The sequence below is a fragment of the Falco naumanni genome, chromosome 1 (assembly GCF_017639655.2).
Source record: "Falco naumanni isolate bFalNau1 chromosome 1, bFalNau1.pat, whole genome shotgun sequence".
Lineage (NCBI taxonomy): Eukaryota > Metazoa > Chordata > Aves > Falconiformes > Falconidae > Falco > Falco naumanni.
The window spans coordinates 73654956-73673525 of NC_054054.1; the positions used below are offsets into that span (position 1 = coordinate 73654956).

Below are 18570 nucleotides of genomic sequence, written 5' to 3' on the forward strand. Positions count from 1 at the left end.
AAAGAAGTCCTCCCTGTGTCAAACAAAATGGTTTATAAGTTTCTTAAAAGAGTGACTTGTATTTTTGCACCACAGGCCTCTTTTTGCCTTCAGAGCCTTGGCAGGTCTGGAGCCAGCCTGTGTGCTTGCAAATCTTTCCTCTAGCAGTAAAGAGTAAAGAAAGAGAAGACTACTCCAGAACGTGCTTGCTAACACCAAACAAAAAAACCAGCACTATCAAAGCAGTAGTAATCCTCAGTTCATGCTGCTTTGTTCCTGTCAGTGCAGGATATGAAAGTATCTTTGACTGTATGTTTTGATAACAGAAATGAGTACCTTGTCATGTTTTAAATCAGCGGCTGAAAGACTTCTTAAGTGAACATGACAGTATTTGAAATGTCCCATGCTGCCACACTTAAGATATGCCAATCACAATTAATAGCAACAGATTTGCTACTCAAAACAAAAAAACCCAACCCAATCCTGCAGAGTTTATCTGCTGAATGAAGAGCTGATGAGTGAAAACAGAAGCAAAATTATCACAATAGCCAGCCTGTCAGTGGAAATTACTTTCATTTGTCTTTATTCACAAGGGTTAGTAAACAATAATGCTTCAGCTAATATAGTTTTTGTTATGTTCAAATTGAAAGTGAAACACTATTATAAATAGATCTCTTTTTTTGCACTGGATTCCTGAGGTCTTCTGAGTCTTTGTGTTGAAATTCATCTACATTTCACATATTTTGGTATCAACCCTATTAAATTTGTGCCATTTTTCCTTATAGCAAATGAAGGACTGTCCTGCTTGTTGCTTGAAGGAGAGATGTATCTATAGCTTTGCCTCATTCAGTAGGAACCAAGTGAATATTTTACATTATTCTAACGGATTCTAAAGAGTTGTGCTGAAAATCCACTTGGTAGGGTGGTAAGATATCTCTCTCTCTGTGTAAATGAATTCCTCTTAACTTCCAAGATCTGCGAATTTCTTTTTCTGAAGTCCCACAACTGTTTTGGTGCTTCCAGCTTTCAAATCCCACCAGGGAGTTTTAATAATGCTGAGTTGAACCTGATGACGCTCTTACAATGGGGAGTGGATGCAGATCTCCTTGAACAAATTCTTTTTATTTCCTTTTTACAGTAAATTCTGCTTTTTTTTTTTTTTTGCCATCTGGTCCCTCTTCTTTTCATCTAATTTCTTCCTCATCTCATGCTTAATTCAAGGTTTCCCCCTAAGCCTTCCTCAAGTGCTCATTTTTACTGACTGGTCAAAACAACCTTTTCTTTGTAAGCTAACTGAGCATGGACTGAAGGGCTCCTTTGCAGGCTACCACTCTGGACCAAAGACTTAGGAAACTTTGGCACACCAGGCAACACAGGCTTACTTGGGTGGACATAATGCAAACAATTCAGATAATAATTCATGAGATTGAAGTGTGCGGTTAAATTACTTTGCCTCCTTTAAAACTTTGCTGGGCAGTCTCCTATAAAGCTTTTAGAGACTAATGATGTTGGAAGTACAGCAGGGATGCTAAGGCTAATACCAAGCAATAAATGTATGTAAAATTACTCACATTCATGCAGTAAAGAAACTAATCCACAAGTTTTAACCTAACAAGCAGACAGATATAATGAGTCTAGCTCTGTAACGGACCAACTGCTCTCTCACAGTTGGATTCCCTAAATGGTTACACTGGGAATATTTTGGACAGAAACAAAACTTTATAAACCCACCCACATACATCCAAAAAACTTTTGTAGCTCTTAGCTAACTCTGAAGTCTTTGGTTTTCTTTAAAAAAAATCCACAACAAACATGAAACAATTTTCAGCTCTTCTCAGCTGGCCATCACTGCTCAATGAAACGATAGTTTCAAAAGTAATGTCTCTAGGTCAATGTGTTTAAAATCATACCTCTTGTAGAAATTCTTAGCTTCAGCTTTTCTTCTTTCTTTTTGGATGTTGTTTCATATTTTATTTTCATGTATACCTTTAGCTTTTATGGATGTAATCTGATTGTTTCTAACAGGGAATAATGTAATTTCTAAGTTACAGATCAAAAAAAAATACATCTGAGAGTTTTGAGGCTGCATGCAGTGGCCATGGCTTTTTGTAGAGCAGATGCTCCACACAATTACAAATAGGTATACCTGGGGTGCAGGTAGTGACTGATGAACAATTACATAGATATGCCAGAAGGTATTTGTTTCATTTTGTTGTCAAGCATTATTACCTAAATCTTCTTTGTTCTCATATGAAGCTGTGCTTTCTTATTCCACTTTGCATTACAACCTTAATTTGTAGGCCAAAATTTTAAGTAGTGTGTAACAAGCCAAGATCCATAGCCCCTGATGTCTTTAGGATGCATGGTTAAAGCTCTGCCAGAAGAGGTAGATTGTGAAGGACTTGGGAATATAAACAGAATTGGGAAGAGCCTGGGCTACACCAGATGCTAGAGGGGGTTGAAAAAGCATCCATGGAGACCAGAGAAGGTTGAGTCTAAACATTAGACAGGAAAACTGAGATAAATAAGAAGAGAGAGGAAAGAACATCAGATGCAATAAGACCATTTAGCACTGGTGACTAGTTCTAAACTTAGTTCAAAAGTCAAATCCCAACATTTTCTGTCTGACTGCATAAGAACATAGCACTCGGGTTAACTATGACCAATTCTCCAGCAGATGATGAGAAATACTTCTTTTTCCCAGCAAAACATCATCTTTCTGTAATTAGACAACTACAAATCAAAACAAGCTAGCATGTAGTGCTTCAAACTTCTCACAGTTCCCACACTGAGTAGCCAAGACTCTCAGAATCCTTATAGCACAAGGCTTTGTAATGCTTCCAGTCCCTTGTGGGCTGTGGGAGGGAGGCAGGGAAGAAGAAGGTCTCTATAGTAATGGGGAGGATATATAGGTTTTCCCTCTGTCTCTTACCTTGTTGCACAAAGGATCCATACACAAACCACATGGAGTTGTAGAGGGTTGTGGAGGTCATGGATCCCATCTGAAGACGTGGGGGGTTGAGCCAGTTCAAGAGGTAGACCAATAACCCTACTAACAGCACAGTGCCAGCTATGCATGCCCACAGGGAGAGGTCAAATGGTGCCAGGCAAGCAAACATGTCCACTGTCTTCTCTGCCTTTCGAAGCAACACGCCCACTGAGTAGTCCATGTAACGTGTTGTGAAGTCCACCACATTTTCTCTCTCAGGGGTGATGGTTAAGGCAGAAATCCCTATATCAGCTCTCTGAGGAAAGAGGGAGAGAGAACAACATGCATGAGCTGGAGCTTCAGTAAAGATCTTTCCTCTGTGATTTATTAGCAGCTAAATTTATGAAGAAGCAGATGCCAAGGCCAAAATCTAAAGCATCATCATGCGAACACAGAAACGTGAGTAAGGCTTGACAAGAATAGCTGTACCACCTATCTTAGTTTCTGTAAGCAAATCTCACTTGGTGAACTCAGGCACATTAGCTCTCCATATTGTTATTTTCCAAGGAATCAAAATACTGCAAATACAGATAATAGCTGGAGGAAACCTACTTCTGGTCATTCTCAGCTTGGCTTTCTGAAGCCATCATTGTCATAGTGGCAAAAGGCAGACCTTTTGATTAACATTTCCAATTACAGGAAATTAGTTGCTTGACAGAGCCACCCGATATGCAAAATTTTGATGGCATGATGATTGCAACAAAAGGCCACTGCACTGGAGGCACTTGAAATTCTGAAAAACTTCAATTTTAGCTGCGGAGTCTGAAGTGCAGAAGAGCAGATATTTCACAGAGTTCCTTTACTATTAACTCCTCTATATCCTCCTGCTAAGCAGTTCTCTATGTCAACCTGTCCTGCAGCTACCTTGGACTTGCTTTGTGCCATTTACATTTTTTATAATTTGAAGAACCCTTTTCAGATGAGAAGAGAATGAATAGCATTCCTTGATCTTATAATTATATTTCACAGCATGTCTGGGTATTAGGTCTCCGGAGACACCAGGTACAACTACAGCAGGTGTTATTTTACTTTTCAGAGGTACAATTAGAACTGCAGTGAAAACAAGAAAGGGTATTTAAAGCAGACACATTATCACCATATTAAAAAGACCAAATAAAAAAAAAAAAGACTTTAAATTCTAGATATTTTAATATGAAAAAGAGTGCTTAAAATACTTTAAGCTGCTACTAGTTTGATTTAATCCATTCCTGTTCTGTCTAAAGCAGTATGTGGTCCTTTGGAAGGGGGTGAGGAGAGAACAAAGACTTGAAAGTAGAATGTCAAATTTTATTAACTCTCCCGAATTTCTTTCTTCTTGTCCAAAGAAGGCAAAGATTTCTAGCTCCTTAGAAATGTGATGAGAAATATTAAGTGGGAAGCTATGGCCACCGAAACTGATTAGAATCAAATTTGCAAATCATCTGGGCTCTTCTATGCCATCTGCATAACACTGCAGCCCATGGTACAAACATACCTTTAATCACAGTGCACTTCAGCCTTCAGTTTAAATGATGTTACTTCAACTTTATATTAATTGTTCACTGGTTTGAGAAAGTAGCAGAAGATAGCTGGAGGCTTGATGATTTGGACAAAAGCATGTTTGAAAATACTGATTTGCTTAAAAGCCATGAATTAGAGCTTCAGCTTTAATTTAGGGGTTAGATACTCTAGTGTCTTAAGTGAAGCAGTGTTGATGTGCACAGCTGAAAGCATGTCTTCATGAATTCACTTCATGTCCCTTTCTAACAATTTTTTGTGAGTGATGATTTAACTGTCCTTTGCACAGGGCAACAGTAAACTCAGTCAGTAATCCAAGAAAAAATTTGATTAGAATTGTCCATGGAAACATTCAGGTTGTCTGAGTCTCTATCCTCTGATAAGAAAACTTCTAGTCAACCAGTGACTTGAGTGATTCACAGTATCTGCTAATGGTTAAGTCCTAGCTCCAGTGAGCAAGTCGCAAATCAGCCATCATTTGAACTGTTTTCCACAATTATGAATATAAATGTATTTTTAAAATAATTTTCAAATTTAAAAGTCCAACGCTCTGTACCAATTGCTGTCAAACAGGAAAATACGGTTATATTTAATGAATAGGGTGGTTTTGTTTTTTTTCCTGAATGTATATCAAAAAGTGAAATAGGAATTCAGGGTTAAAGGAGGACACGTGGAAACACAAAGTCCTAGACTTACCCCCTGCTGTTTAACTTTAGCTGTGTTATTAAGTAGCAGCATGTTAGTAAAAAACTTACCTATCACACTAGATTATTGTTAAATTTGTAAGATGTTTAAAGATTCTCCACTGAAAAGCAATACATGTAATTAAAAATACTTTTGACAAATAATAGATCACTGTAGGACTGAACAACTAATAGATTTTTTTTCTCTGCCTTTTCCCCCCATTTTTTCAAAGGGAACATTTCTCCATGAAATACATTGAAGGGCACTGCATGAAAAAGCACAGTATGTGGTAGTTGTAGAAATATTGCTTCTATTTTACATCTCTGGGGAGCAGCCTTTCCAAATTTCCCAGCATTATGGTTCAACTCTGGTTGTCAGCCAGCTATGACAGAGCAACAATGTTGCCCTGATGGAAATGTTGCATTTCCTTTGTCATACTGCAGCAGCAACTGTGATATAGTTATGTCTTGCAATTAAACAGTGGTAGCAAAGTAAAAAACAGAACGGAGAGAGATAAGTCCTGATTTCTCAGTACTCCTGTGTTAAGCTGTTTAAAAAAAAAAAAAAGAAAAAAAGAAAAGTTTACACTGAAATACGACAACTCATATTCTTAACTTACTAAACTGAATCATAAACACCAGTTTACCAGAAAACTGTTTAGCACAAAACCAAGCTTAAGCTTAACAGTTGATCTACTGACGGTGAGTGTCCTTAACTACATATAGATTCTGTCAACTTGTATCAAAATTGGAAAATGCAAAAAAATGAAATGCTTGTCATTAACGTGTCAACTTGGATCCGAGAAGACATCAGCTTGAAGAAGTTAAGGTTCACTTAGAGTTTCTGAAATAGAAAGGCAAATCCATGCAATTATGTCAATATTTAGATATAAAGCTGCCAATCTGAATTATAAACATGTAAAACTCTCCACTCATTAAGTTTTTGCAGTGCCAAAATCAACCAACGATCAGCATCTTGGATATCTAACACATTTCTGATGAATGAAAATGTGAGTCCCGAAACTGACTGAAAAAAAACGGCAGAGGGCATTATTTTTCTTTACGTGACCTGCTTAGAATTTATGTTCCTTAAAAGCAGTTCTCCTGAGGTCATTGTAGAGCAACATTACGAGAATCAGAAAATCCAAACTAGATGACCAAATGGATCTGATAGCATCGTTACTGGTGTCACAGAACCAACTCCATCAGCAAAGCCTAGAAATCCCTGAAACGTCCCTATGGTATTGCTTAAGCAAGCACATCTCGTACACATAGGAAGCTATCTGAGATGATTCCTGTGGTTCATGATCAAGAACAAAGAAAATAAATGAATCTACTTAAAATTGCTCCTGTGAGGCCTTTCATTTTATCCATTTTCAATGTTAAATCAAGTTTCAACAAATGCTGGAAGCAATAAACCATAGCCCTACAAGTTATGCAGTTATTAATATGGACATGCAAAAATTAATTAGAGAGACATTTTTGCTCAAGTTAACACACATACATTCAAATAATTCTCTTTTTACTCGGCTATTATTTTTTCTAGTCACTTTGTCCTCCCTGTGTGCTTTCTTCCTTCCTATGCTACTCCCCTTAGGAAGGTGTATTAAAAAAAAGAGCCTCATAAGTCTTGCAGCTTCTCTTAGAAATGTTTAGGCATGTATTTAGTTTTCCTTTTCTGATGAACCTAAGTGGAATCAGGCAGTTCTCCCTATGTCATTTACTCTGTGATGGCTCCTCATTGGAAAAAAAGTCCTAGCAACCAGGGTAGCAAGGTGAAATGTGGGAAATAATGGTTGATGGATATGAATATCACTGAGAAGTCCAGAGCCATGCTGGAAAGCCTACTGTCCTCCCCCAGAAGTAGCATTAACCACATCTCTTGCCTGTCACACAGGCTCATCCCTCTGGTAATGTGGACTTCAGGGCAACTAAAGGAAGTGCTGTGAAAAGACATAATTAACCGCAAGAGAAAGATTTGTGGTAAAGCACTGCTCCTCTGAGATGGTTTTAGCCTCTCCACAGAAAGCTGCTCTCTGAACTGATCCTGTTTGCATGCTGAAGCTCTGTGGGATGCACTAAAGGCTCTGGTCATTTGACAGGAGAGGGACAAGAGCACTGGGTGCTTCTCTCAAAGAGCATTAATCCTCCATAGACCTTCTGGTTCAGGTGCTCAGCAAACAGAAAGCATTGCAAAGCGTGGTTACATTCAGCTTATTTTGACAGGCGGTGGTGTATGGAGCAAGGGGGTACCTAATGTGGGTCTTGACAATCAAAGGAAGGGAGGTTTGAATTAGTTTCCAAAGTCAAATTAAAGACCCGTTGCTTTTACTTGCTGATTCCAGCTTCTCTTTTAGCAGCCAACAGGGATCTTGTTTTCAAAGCTGGAACAGAGTGAACCTGGCATACTGTCAAGTCTGTGAGGCCAGCTGTGGACCTAGGTCATGTACTTGGCACTGCAGGGTTTCTGCCCTGCACTGCAGCTCAAGCAGGGCTGCTGCACGTGAGAACAGTCCAGGACTGCCCTCACTGACACCAGGACCTGCATCAGAGCCCGCTGCATGGTGAATCAGGTTAATGCAAACAGTATGTGCTGATCTTGAACACAGAAAATATGTGCTTGCTACAGCAACTGCCAATTCATACGGCACATTTTCTGTAGTAGCCACAGACATCCTTTTTGATGAGATGCCCTCTGCAACTATCCAGAAAGAAGGTTGTAGTGAGGTAGGTGTCGTCTCTTCTCTTCTCCCAAATAACAAGCGCTAGGACAAGAGGAAATGGTCTTGATTTGCACCAGGAAAGGTTTATATTGGATATTAGGAAAAATTTCTTTACTTGAAAGGGTTATCAAGCACTGGAACAGGCTGTCCTGGGAAGTGGTTGACTCACCATCCCTGGAGGTACTTAAAGGACATGGTTTAATGGTGGACTTGATGGCTGGACTTGATGATCTTAAAGGTCTTTTCCCACCTAAATGATTCTGTGATTCTATTTGCTAAAAAAGAGAAGGGAGCTATTTTCCATTACCCTTGAGTAGGACTTATCTTTCACTAAATACATGGTTTCCAACTCATTTCTGGCTCATGCACTAACAGGCAAAGAGCACTCCCTCTGTTCCTGGATTTCCTCCACATCTTGGTCAGACTATCGTGTAAGATGTGGTTGGGAAAACAAGGAAACACTGTGTTTTAAACAGGTTAGACCTTTAATTTAAAATTATTCTCTGCTCCTCTGCTTCCTCTTACAAAGTTGCTAAGCAGATAGATATCTGAGTTCTGGGAGCAGAACACAGTTCACGGTAAATAAGAAATCAGCCTTTCAAGAACAGCTTGTACTTGGTAAGGGGTAGATATGCGCTGGCTGCTTGCCCAGAGGATCTCTTTTGCCTTAAGAGAGACAAAGAATGGGAGAGAAGGACACAGTGAACCTTTACTACTAATTATGTAAGGGGTAAGGAAGATAAAAAAATTATACACTGTCATAGCATTGGGAAAACATATTTTCTGAATTCCGAATGCAGCTGTGTTAACACTTCATGCTTTCTAACTGTACAGGAAGATTTCATATTCATTAAGACTCATTTACAGCAAAATTGAGGCAGACTGGTAAATCTGTTCCACTCATGACATCTATTTACAGTTCAAGATGGTTACCATCTTAAGTGTAGTATTAGAATTATATGAGTCCCTGCCTACTAAGGGGACAAGGACACTATACATATTTTTCAGTGAACCATTTGATTTATTTCAGTTGTTATGAGTTCTGCCTTATGAATCATTCATTCCAAATAAATAAAAGATGTTCCAGGCCCTCTTCCATCTCCAGAGCCATCTAGGACTAAGACCCCTTCAGCTTGTGTTATGCAGTGGCCGGCTGAGTCCTTTGCTGAGTACTGTAGAGAGCAGGGTATAATATAACATCAGATTTAAGGAGCAGAAATAACGGTAAAAATAAATCAGTAGGCCATTGTGGTGCTACATCTCATATCAGACAAGGGACTTTTAGTTGTTAAAGTTTAGAAGATGGAGGAAAATATACTTTTTTAAGTGACTGCAGCTTACCATCTATGATCACAACATTCTATCTTCCAGCTACATAAAGGCATAGAGAGACGGCAGAGGAGGTTTATCTCTACCATGTAGATGTAGGAACCATGCCAGGAGTACAGCACGTGTGGCTGTTTTGCAGTCCAACAGACTTCCTGATACTCAGGAAGGCAGAAAAGGTTAAACCTATCTCTAATTTTTTTTCTCACAAGGATTGGGTTTTTTGGAACTTTTTTCCTTTTATTTTTTTCCCCTTTACTGCAAGACGTTTTTCAGCATTTTTCTAAATTTTAGCTGAAGTATTTAATGATTAGGTCCTGTATCTGACCACATTAGTCCTTATTCTTTGCTGAGAATATCAATTAAACAACACCTGCAGATTTGGAAAAGCACTTCCATAAGCAACCAGGAAGTTATATACGTGAATATGTACTGCAGTTATTTAAGGAAAAACAACAAATGTAGGTCTCTATAGCTGTAAAATCTGCCTCTACAGGTTAACTAAGAACAAATAAAATATGTATGTTCATGGCACAAATGAGACATCAGCAGAATAGAGTCTGCATAGCCCTTTCTCACAAGATGATAAGATGCGAATGGGGGAATATAATGGCACAATTATTTGGTTTAATTTATTTATGATACAATATTGAACACAATGTAAAATTAAGTAGACTAAATGGTTTATTAATTACAGAATAGAGAATATACTACTCTTGATTCGTATGTCTACATAATGGGTTATTATGTATCAATAAAACATTTCCTGTTGATTATATACTTCATGTATTCATCACACCAACATTTTTCTAAGTGCTATATATTATTTATGTAATGTATCACTAATTACTGCAATACCAATTTTTCCTCTTTCAAACAGCCTCTTCAACTCATTTGTGTCAGGTCTTGCCAAATTAATTAGGATGCTGTGCATCCCATTATTTGACTATATTCAGATTTCATACTGCTGTACTTTCGTTGGAAAAAAGAGATTGCCTGGCTGCTTGAAGAGTTGCCAGCAAGTACTATTTCCAGCTTTTTCTTTAATGCCCAATGCACCTGGGCATACTACAAATGCTGGCGACGGGCAATGAACAAAGTGCTATCAATGACTCATGAAAAAAAGGTTACTGGCTGATACGAACATAATATACCACATATTATTTAGCTCTGTCACATGACCTTATTTAATACGTTATTAATAACCTTACCTTAAATACGAGTTCTCCTATCAGTCCGTTCCATGACCCATCATCCTGAGGACTCCCATACTTGTGATCGGGTGCAACATAAATTTCGTATTTAAAGCCGAGGTAAGTAGCTAAGGCTTCCAACACATCTATTGAGAAACCTTGATACTTCTTCGGTTTTCCCAGAACATTTTCAGACACCATGACAAAGGGCTCTTCCTAAGTAGAAAACAAAGGAGTCAACTGTTAGTAAAGCAGTTACATGTCACATTTGAGTGCTGTTTTACTGAAAAGTAAAGGAGGAACTATTTAAATCCTACAAGACTTTGGCAGTGGTGCCTCCTGCATTCTGCAAAATAGTATTTTATTATCTGTTTCCTTCAACTGAGAAATTTTATTCTTTATTATGTATTTCAGAAGCAAACCTCCTATTGTAACACTGCAACTGAAATGTTTTCGATGATGCCTTCTGACCGCACTTATGCCTGGCAAAGCAGACACACACTACATGTCTGTCCATAAATATGGAGGATTCTACAGTGCTGCCAGTTTCCACTGACTGGGAAAACACAGAATCTCACAAACGCAGCTACTAATTCACACTGTCAGGAATGAAAAACATGGCAAGATAGGCCATACTGCAGAAACATGCATATCTCTTGTCCTTCTATTATAATCTGAATATAAACTAGTTAATTTTAAATACTTCTATCCAAAAAGTATGCATTTGATTAGTTTAAGAAGAATCAATGATGGGACTTAAGTCTGTCTATAAGAACAACTGGTGAATATTCATCAAAAAGATGACCATAAGAGGATAGAAGTAGATACTGAAAGTTGGAATTGGTTGATACGATTTCCAAACTATGCTTTGCTTTTCCTTTTTCCCAAGATCTGTAACTGTTTTCTCTATTTTAAAATGAATATTTCTAATAACATTGCAGAAAGAAATGATTTTTTGGCTAACTTTAATTTCTTTCCCCCCTTCCTTCTTTTTCTTTATGTTGAGTATTTGATTTCTAGACATTCTCCTTGGTATCTTTTAAAATGAAACACAAAAAGAGATCATATTTCTAAGCACAAAAAATATGTATTTGCCATAGATGGATCTCCATTCTGTTTGTTCTTTATTTTTTCTGAGAACACCTGTCTGATCTACCTAAGTAGATCAAAAGCATCAAATTTCCCCAAAAAGCATGAGGGCACTGTAACACTGTTGGGTTTGTTTTTTTCTTTATTTGTGTTTTCTTTTTTTTTTTTAGTATGTTACATTTCCTCTTTTTTAATTCTTTACATGGTGCTGAAATTTAGTATGAGTTTATCAGGAACGTCTATTCTGATGTGCAAAGTTACTTCTGGTTTGTCATGACTTGGCCATAACGTGTACATGAAACCACTTCCTGACCACGTGCTCCCAGTCTGTACAAGCATACAGAAGAATACAGAATTGATTTTCTGTAGTATTTGTGGCCCAAAGTTTAGTTGTATTTGCAGAGGCATTTTTTTGAAGTGTTTAAATGATTTTTTTTTAAAAACTATTCTACTACTTATCTCTGTTTGAATCTGAAGCCAAAGTACTTTTCACATATTTTTCACTAATAATTCGCTAAATATTTTTGGTTTCTATGTCACAGGGTATGAACAGGTATCACTGCATTGCAGGCAGGATGTTCTTGGAATAAGAAAGCATCATTTGTAAATGCTTGAGTTAACATTCACAAAGATAGCCATATGCTGAGGATGCTGCCAAAGAAGCAAGGATGCAACCAGACTGCAGTGGCAGGGTGTTCTTTTCTGACTACAAGAAATCCAGAAAAAAAACCCAACCCCCCAAAACTAAAACAAATCCCAAACCCAACCAAAGAACCCCCTCCCCCCAGAAAATAAAAAAGCAGAAGAGTTGACTGTCTCAAGTTACTATTTCTCAGTTGTCAGATAAAATTTCTTTTTTCCAAATTATCCAAGATCAGACAAATGGAATAAAAATGGAGGACAGCAAGTGCAAGTGAATTTTTAAAGTAATTTTCCAGTGCCTGGGTTCCAAGACCATTGAAGGAGTTGAGACTAAGTTGATGAAAGCCTTTCCTAAATGAAAACAGAGTGAATTCAGCTTTGTTGATGACTTGGATGAGAGATTCCCTACATACAGACTCAAAACTACTGGAAAAAAAAATGTTCCTTAAAAAAGTAAAAAATGTAGTTTATCAATTGAAGCACATTATGCAAAACATTCTAAAGATTTGTGTGTACAAAAGATGTTTTAGAAGTTGATAATTTTCATATTAGAAAGGATTTATTCTTATCACTTCTAAGTTATTACAAAATAGTTGTTCATAAACTGAATCTTTATTCAGTTAGTTAAAAAGGAATTGCTAATTGTATTGATTTAAAACAGTTTAAAATGCAGTTCATCATGACTAATTTCAGTCTTCTATTAAGCTAGGTAATATTGTTCGCTGTTGAGAGATTTATAAAAAAATCCAATGTCCAATGTGCTACATATTTAATGAAATATGAATAGTTAAATAGCTTTATGCAAAGCAACTAACACTTCCCAATTTCTGTTGACGCCTGGAGCAGCAAAATATTTAATCATATTCTAAACAAAGCAAAACAAATCTATTGCTATGCTTTTTGTGATTGTTTGAATTTCTCAGAAGTCATTGAAAGAGGACAAAAACATTTGTCATGATTTTTTTTCCCTCCATAAATTCTGCAGGCTGAAACTATGCCAACTGTCCTTGGAGGACTGGGAGGGTATTATGGGAGCTCCTATGGAAAGACATATACATCCTTACAATATTTACATTAAAATGATTGTCTCCAATCCTTGGGAAAGCAGATCTTGTAGAAAAAAAATACACAAACCAAAACCAGCCAATACATTTCTCACCTACTGAACAGAAAAATAATAAGAACAAAAAATAAGCTTGTAGAAAGCAGGTGTCAAAAAATGACAAGTTAATTGATGAGTCTGGAAGTGGTAAAATGTACCTGGATGATGAAGCTGCTATTCAACCCCAATACATTCAAGAAAATCCTGATATACTTTCTCTCCAAAGCAAGTGGTAATTCTAACTATCTGAGCCGGTCTTTCTCAGAGAAGCCATACAATCGCCATCCTTGGAGATCCTCAGAACTCACCTGGACACTGTCCTGAACAACCTGCTCTAACAACCCTGCTTCACACCGATGACATTCAAGGGTCCCTTCAAACCTAAATTGTTCCAGGATACAGTGAAGCAGTCCAAGGAAGGCCACTGTTCCTGCTTCTCCTTTTCTTCCACTTTTGGAGGCACCTCTCTAGGGGACTGATGAGCTTTTGTGGGGCTAGAGCAGACTCCACAGCCTGTAAAGTCAGGGTAGTCTGCAAAAGCAAAGAAGTCACAACGTACATGACTGAGGAGGGGGGAAAAAAAAAAAAAAAAGGAAATTAATGGATTGCTCCCTTAACAAATCTTGGTTTTGCAAGATAGATGATTTGCCTCACTGGGCCCCATAACCATCAGAATACATTTAGAGTATGGCTTTGCGTCCAACCTCAATGGATATCCTTTAAGAGAGGAGTCACTTTCTTTCTACTTTACCCCCAGTGTGACTCCTTGCCAACTGAACGCAGCGCTATGAAGCCCACAATAAAGGCTCCTGCTCAAAATTGCTCCACAGTTACCACTGTCTGGTTTCTTTTCAGGATCTAAGCTATGCTGCTCGGATACAGAGGAGGATGGGTTTAATACTCAATGTGGATCCAAAGGATTTTACAGAGTGTTGTGGATTAACCCTGGGAGACAGCTAAGTACCACACAGCCAACGCTACCTGCAGCAAAATGAAAGTCAGCTGCAAACAGGTAAAGTTTATATTGGATGAAGCTGTGCATATTTCTTTTTACAACTGTGAGAATGCAAAGTCTGGTTCCAGAGATGATTACCCTCTGAGCAAGAGAAGCTGCAAAATGCTATCAGACTATCACATCTTAGGAAGGCTAAAAGCAAACCCAAGATTAATGCAACAAGGCATAAAAAAAGGGAAGTGTTGGAAAGATGGAGTGATAGTACAAGTACGTTGTACAAGAAGCTCACAAAACCACTTGGCTCCATTAATTTACCTATTATCACTGGCTTTATAATTTTTTTAAGGAAGAAGCTACACATAAAGCTTGACATTGGTTAACAACATGCTACACATTAAGACTGATATAATTTAACATCATCTACCAGAGCAACTAGCTACCTTCTACATGTAATAGGTCTGCTGATGCTTGGTTCCTTTATTGAAGTAATTCTACTATCCAGCCATCACAAATCTACTCAGTTTTTGTCAGATAAGTTGACCTAATTGCCAGGGGTCCAGACAAGCGCTGAAGTAAAACTGTACAAGCAGAAGTGAGAGAAGTACGTGCCCTTTATTGTATCCGGGAATGGTTAAGCAGCTCAGGCATCTTACCCAAACCTATTCTTAGATGTTCAACTCAATATTATTTGAGCACATTTAAATGAATTAGGGTTTACCACTGGAATACTTGGTTGAGTAAAAAGAGTTATCACTGTTTTCCACATCCAGAATTGAAATGCACAGATGGAATGACTTGTAGAGCTGAGAAATGAATCCAGATGTGGTGGGTCAGGGATAATCACCTTAACCATAGAATGTTTTCCCTCTATCTTATTTTAATGCTTTAACCAAATGTACTTATCTATCTGTGTTGTGATGAACCATGAAAGTAAAAGCAGGAAAACCAATAGTGGAAGGCAAGCAGTAAAAGAGAACAAAGGAAGGTGGGATCCAAAACTGAGATGTCTAGACCCAGGGAAAGAAAAGCCTTCCTCTTGAAAGAACTGCCTGACAGGGTAAAACTGCAAGTGGACAGAGATGGTAATGTGCCCTGGTCCAGGAAGAACTGCTAGCAGGGCAATATAGGCACAAAAAGGACGGTCACACATTCAAAACCCAGCCCTTAACCTCCACCCTGAATTTTACACAGTGGGAAGCAGGGGACAGAGAATTTATTTTGTATTATTTTAAACATACCAGTGGAAATCAGACATTGATAGTACAGAGCTTGAAGCAGTCTAGATTCAAGATTAGTAGAAAGAAATGTTGCCCTTCATTGCTTTTTCCAACAAGATAAAGGGCTAACGGTTCTGCCTATTCAGGACTTAGGCCCTGGTGCACGTAAAACTGAAATAACACAAGGCTCTGTAAGTACTTCAAGAGTCTAATATTACAAATAAAAAATATAGTTTTTATTTACTCTGATTAAATTCTCAGACATGTGACAATAATTTGGACATAATAGTCTGAAGTAATGTTTTTATATCCTCTACTAGACCACCTAATAAAATAAAAATAAGAAAGAAGAGAAAAGCTTTTGGCCAGGGAAGACCTTCATATTTGAAAACAGAAGCAGCAATACTTGAGCTAAAGAGCAGAAAAGCACAATCATTCTGAGTTTAACTTGGTTATGTTAATTAATCAGACAATCAAAGAGAAACATTGGTTTGTAACTGTGCTACAGAGGTGGGTGATAAAGTCAAGTGATAAATTCAGGCCTTAGAGGAGGCAGGGAGGGAGAGCAAGAGAACAATTGCTTGTGAAGCATTCAGAGACAACTTTATATAGGGAAAAAGTATATCCCTGAACCCAGAGTCTCTATTCAGGATGATTTTTAGCAGCCAGTAGAATAGTGACTTTAAATTCCAAGCTTTAATAGCCATCTTTTATTTCTTCAATGAAAATCAGGTTTTAGAAGATTTGGTATTTTTGTATAGATTCCTTCTTTTTGGACAAATTACAGAAAACTCTCTTGAAAAACCAGAAAAAAAGTCATTCAAATCTTCAAGACAGCACTCTAAATACATGACAGCAAGAAAAAGTTGCATTTGGTGGCCTGTTTACAATGAAGTGGTGGTCTCAGCCCAGCTGTTAATGATCAATGAATGTGCAGCAAGGCAGATTTTCTCTGTAATTACAAGGGTGGATTCTGTGGCTTTAAGTATTGAGACTTATTTCAGGATAGAAGCTATATGGAGGCATGATACACTGCTCTGCTGCACTCATGTAAAGAATCTTGTTTGCTTTAAAGATAAAAATGTTAAAAATAATTCTAGAACAAACTTTATAAAAAAGTAAAACAGTATGTTTGGGACTATTCTGCTCAGCTGAATCCTCTTTTCCTAATAGTATAGGCAGAAAAAACTTCCTAGCCAGGAGGCTATACAGAAATTATTAAGTGAACAATAAGTACAAGTAGCTTGTGGGATCAGAGAAATTGATCACTGCTGGGATTTTACAGCACATGTTAGAGCTTGACTCTAAAACTGCAGATGGATGGCCTTCCATGCTTCAAGTATGTTTGGAAGAGAGTTTTGAAATTAGGTAATTGTATGGGTGTTTAGAATTCATAAAGCATGTGAAAATGACCTCTGTGTCTACTCATCAGAAATTTCTGAACACACTGGAATATAATACCTTAATAGTGACACTCTATTCATTAAATGGGACTGTATTAATTAAATCTTCCCTTCTTCTCTACTGAAATTAGAAAGAGAGAGGATGAAACAGAAGTTGGAAATAAAGCTTAGTTGTGGGCAAGACTGTCAATCTGTGCTCAGCCCTGACTCTAGAAACAGCAGAGAGACACATTAAATGATTCACATAGCCCAGGCAAAGCCTCAGCCATCACATGAAGTAAATATTCACTGTGACACTTTAAAACTCCCATTACCTGCAAATACTAAGAAACTGCTCCCAAACCTGACATTCACTGATTACCAGATCTCGCAACTCCCTCCCAATGACTGCCGGATGACCAAGCACAGCCATTATAACCAACAAGAAGCACTAAGTCTCACAAGCCACAACCAAAACATTTTCAAGCAGAGGATGCTATTGTATTGTTGCTAGGTATAATTACTTCTTTCTTGACTCATAAAATAATTAACCCCCCACTTTTAAATGTTAGCTATTTTGCATTTCTTTCCCCAAAAGATTTCGGTGAAATATGCATATCCAAATACTTAATTTCCTCAAGTGCTTTATTGACCACTGTTTTGGCTAGGAACAGCACAGCAGCTTGTTACTTTTAATTGAACTGCAATGTACATTACATCATGTTAGAATCAATGACCAAAATTTATTTGAAATGTTTCATTCTCTCATTACAGAAATTCTCCCACTAGCAATGGTTATGGAAGTTGCTGCAAAATGTAACACAATCCCCACTCCTTAATAACACTAAAACAAAGGTGCAGGTTTAAAACCTACAAAATCTTAGATAATTAAGGTATTATAGTCATTATATACAATATATCCAATTGTGCCAACAGGCTGTATAACAGCATTGGTATCAAACCCCACTGGTCTCAGATCCTGTGCTTTTCAAGCAGACTGATTAGAAAGTCAGTTGTACTAACAGAAAAGTTGCCTTGTCTGCAGCAGGAAGCTAGTTCAAGTCTAGAAAAGGTGAATACAATGTAAAAGGAAGGTGATTTTACAGTTGGCCTTTGTTTACCACTATCCTTATGCATCTGTTTAGTCTCTTTTTTTTAAATGACAGTTTTATTGTCATCTTCAAGAAGACATGAGTTTGAGCTTTCAGTTACAGTACTTTCAACAATATTTTTTTCTGCTGAATGAAACAGTGGCTTATGGATTTCTTATGTTATTTAGTTGAGTGCTATTTAAAAGAAACAAAGAAAAAATGTTATCCCCCCTCCTCAGTACCTCCCATTAGTCTGCAACAGGATTAAGGCTTTCAAAGCGATGTATGGCAATGGTGTACTAGGACCCAGCCAAGCTTTGAATATTGATTTTAATTCACAATAACTTAATGCACCTGATATAAGTATAATGGCTCAGAAAGAGCTATGATAGGAATATGGATTGAGAGTGGAATTGACTGGAGTGTTTTAGAGTATGTCTAAACAGCACAATGTTAGCTTTAACATAGCTAGCTCAGGTACTGGAATTAGAAAAAGCGTAGTATGGGTATATTAACCTGCTGGGAGCTGCATTATACTTCTTCCAGCAGCCATGTAAGAGCTCCTATTCATATAACAAATTCACATAATACTTCATGACATTGCGCTGTCGTGCAATTCACCTCCTTTTCTACCTTGCATAGTATGGAGGGATATTACAATCAGAGTAAGAACATCTTTCTGTTTAAAAGCCAAGTTTCCTG

At 37.6% G+C, this 18570-nt stretch overlaps 1 protein-coding gene across 2 annotated transcripts in view; it reads right to left on the reverse strand.

Moving 5' to 3' along the window:
- Positions 1 to 18570, reverse strand: part of GRID2 (glutamate ionotropic receptor delta type subunit 2) — a 731038-nt gene that overhangs the window by 132357 nt on the left and 580111 nt on the right. For both annotated transcript variants that reach the window (XR_005828679.1, XM_040599440.1), the window contains exons 10-11: positions 10409 to 10606; positions 2912 to 3224 (exon numbers count right to left, since the gene is read on the reverse strand). Coding sequence is in view for 1 of the 2 variants with exons in the window: in XM_040599440.1 (XP_040455374.1) it covers positions 2912 to 3224; positions 10409 to 10606 (511 nt within the window). In the remaining variant the exon portion in view is untranslated. The remainder of the gene's footprint in view (positions 1 to 2911; positions 3225 to 10408; positions 10607 to 18570) is intronic.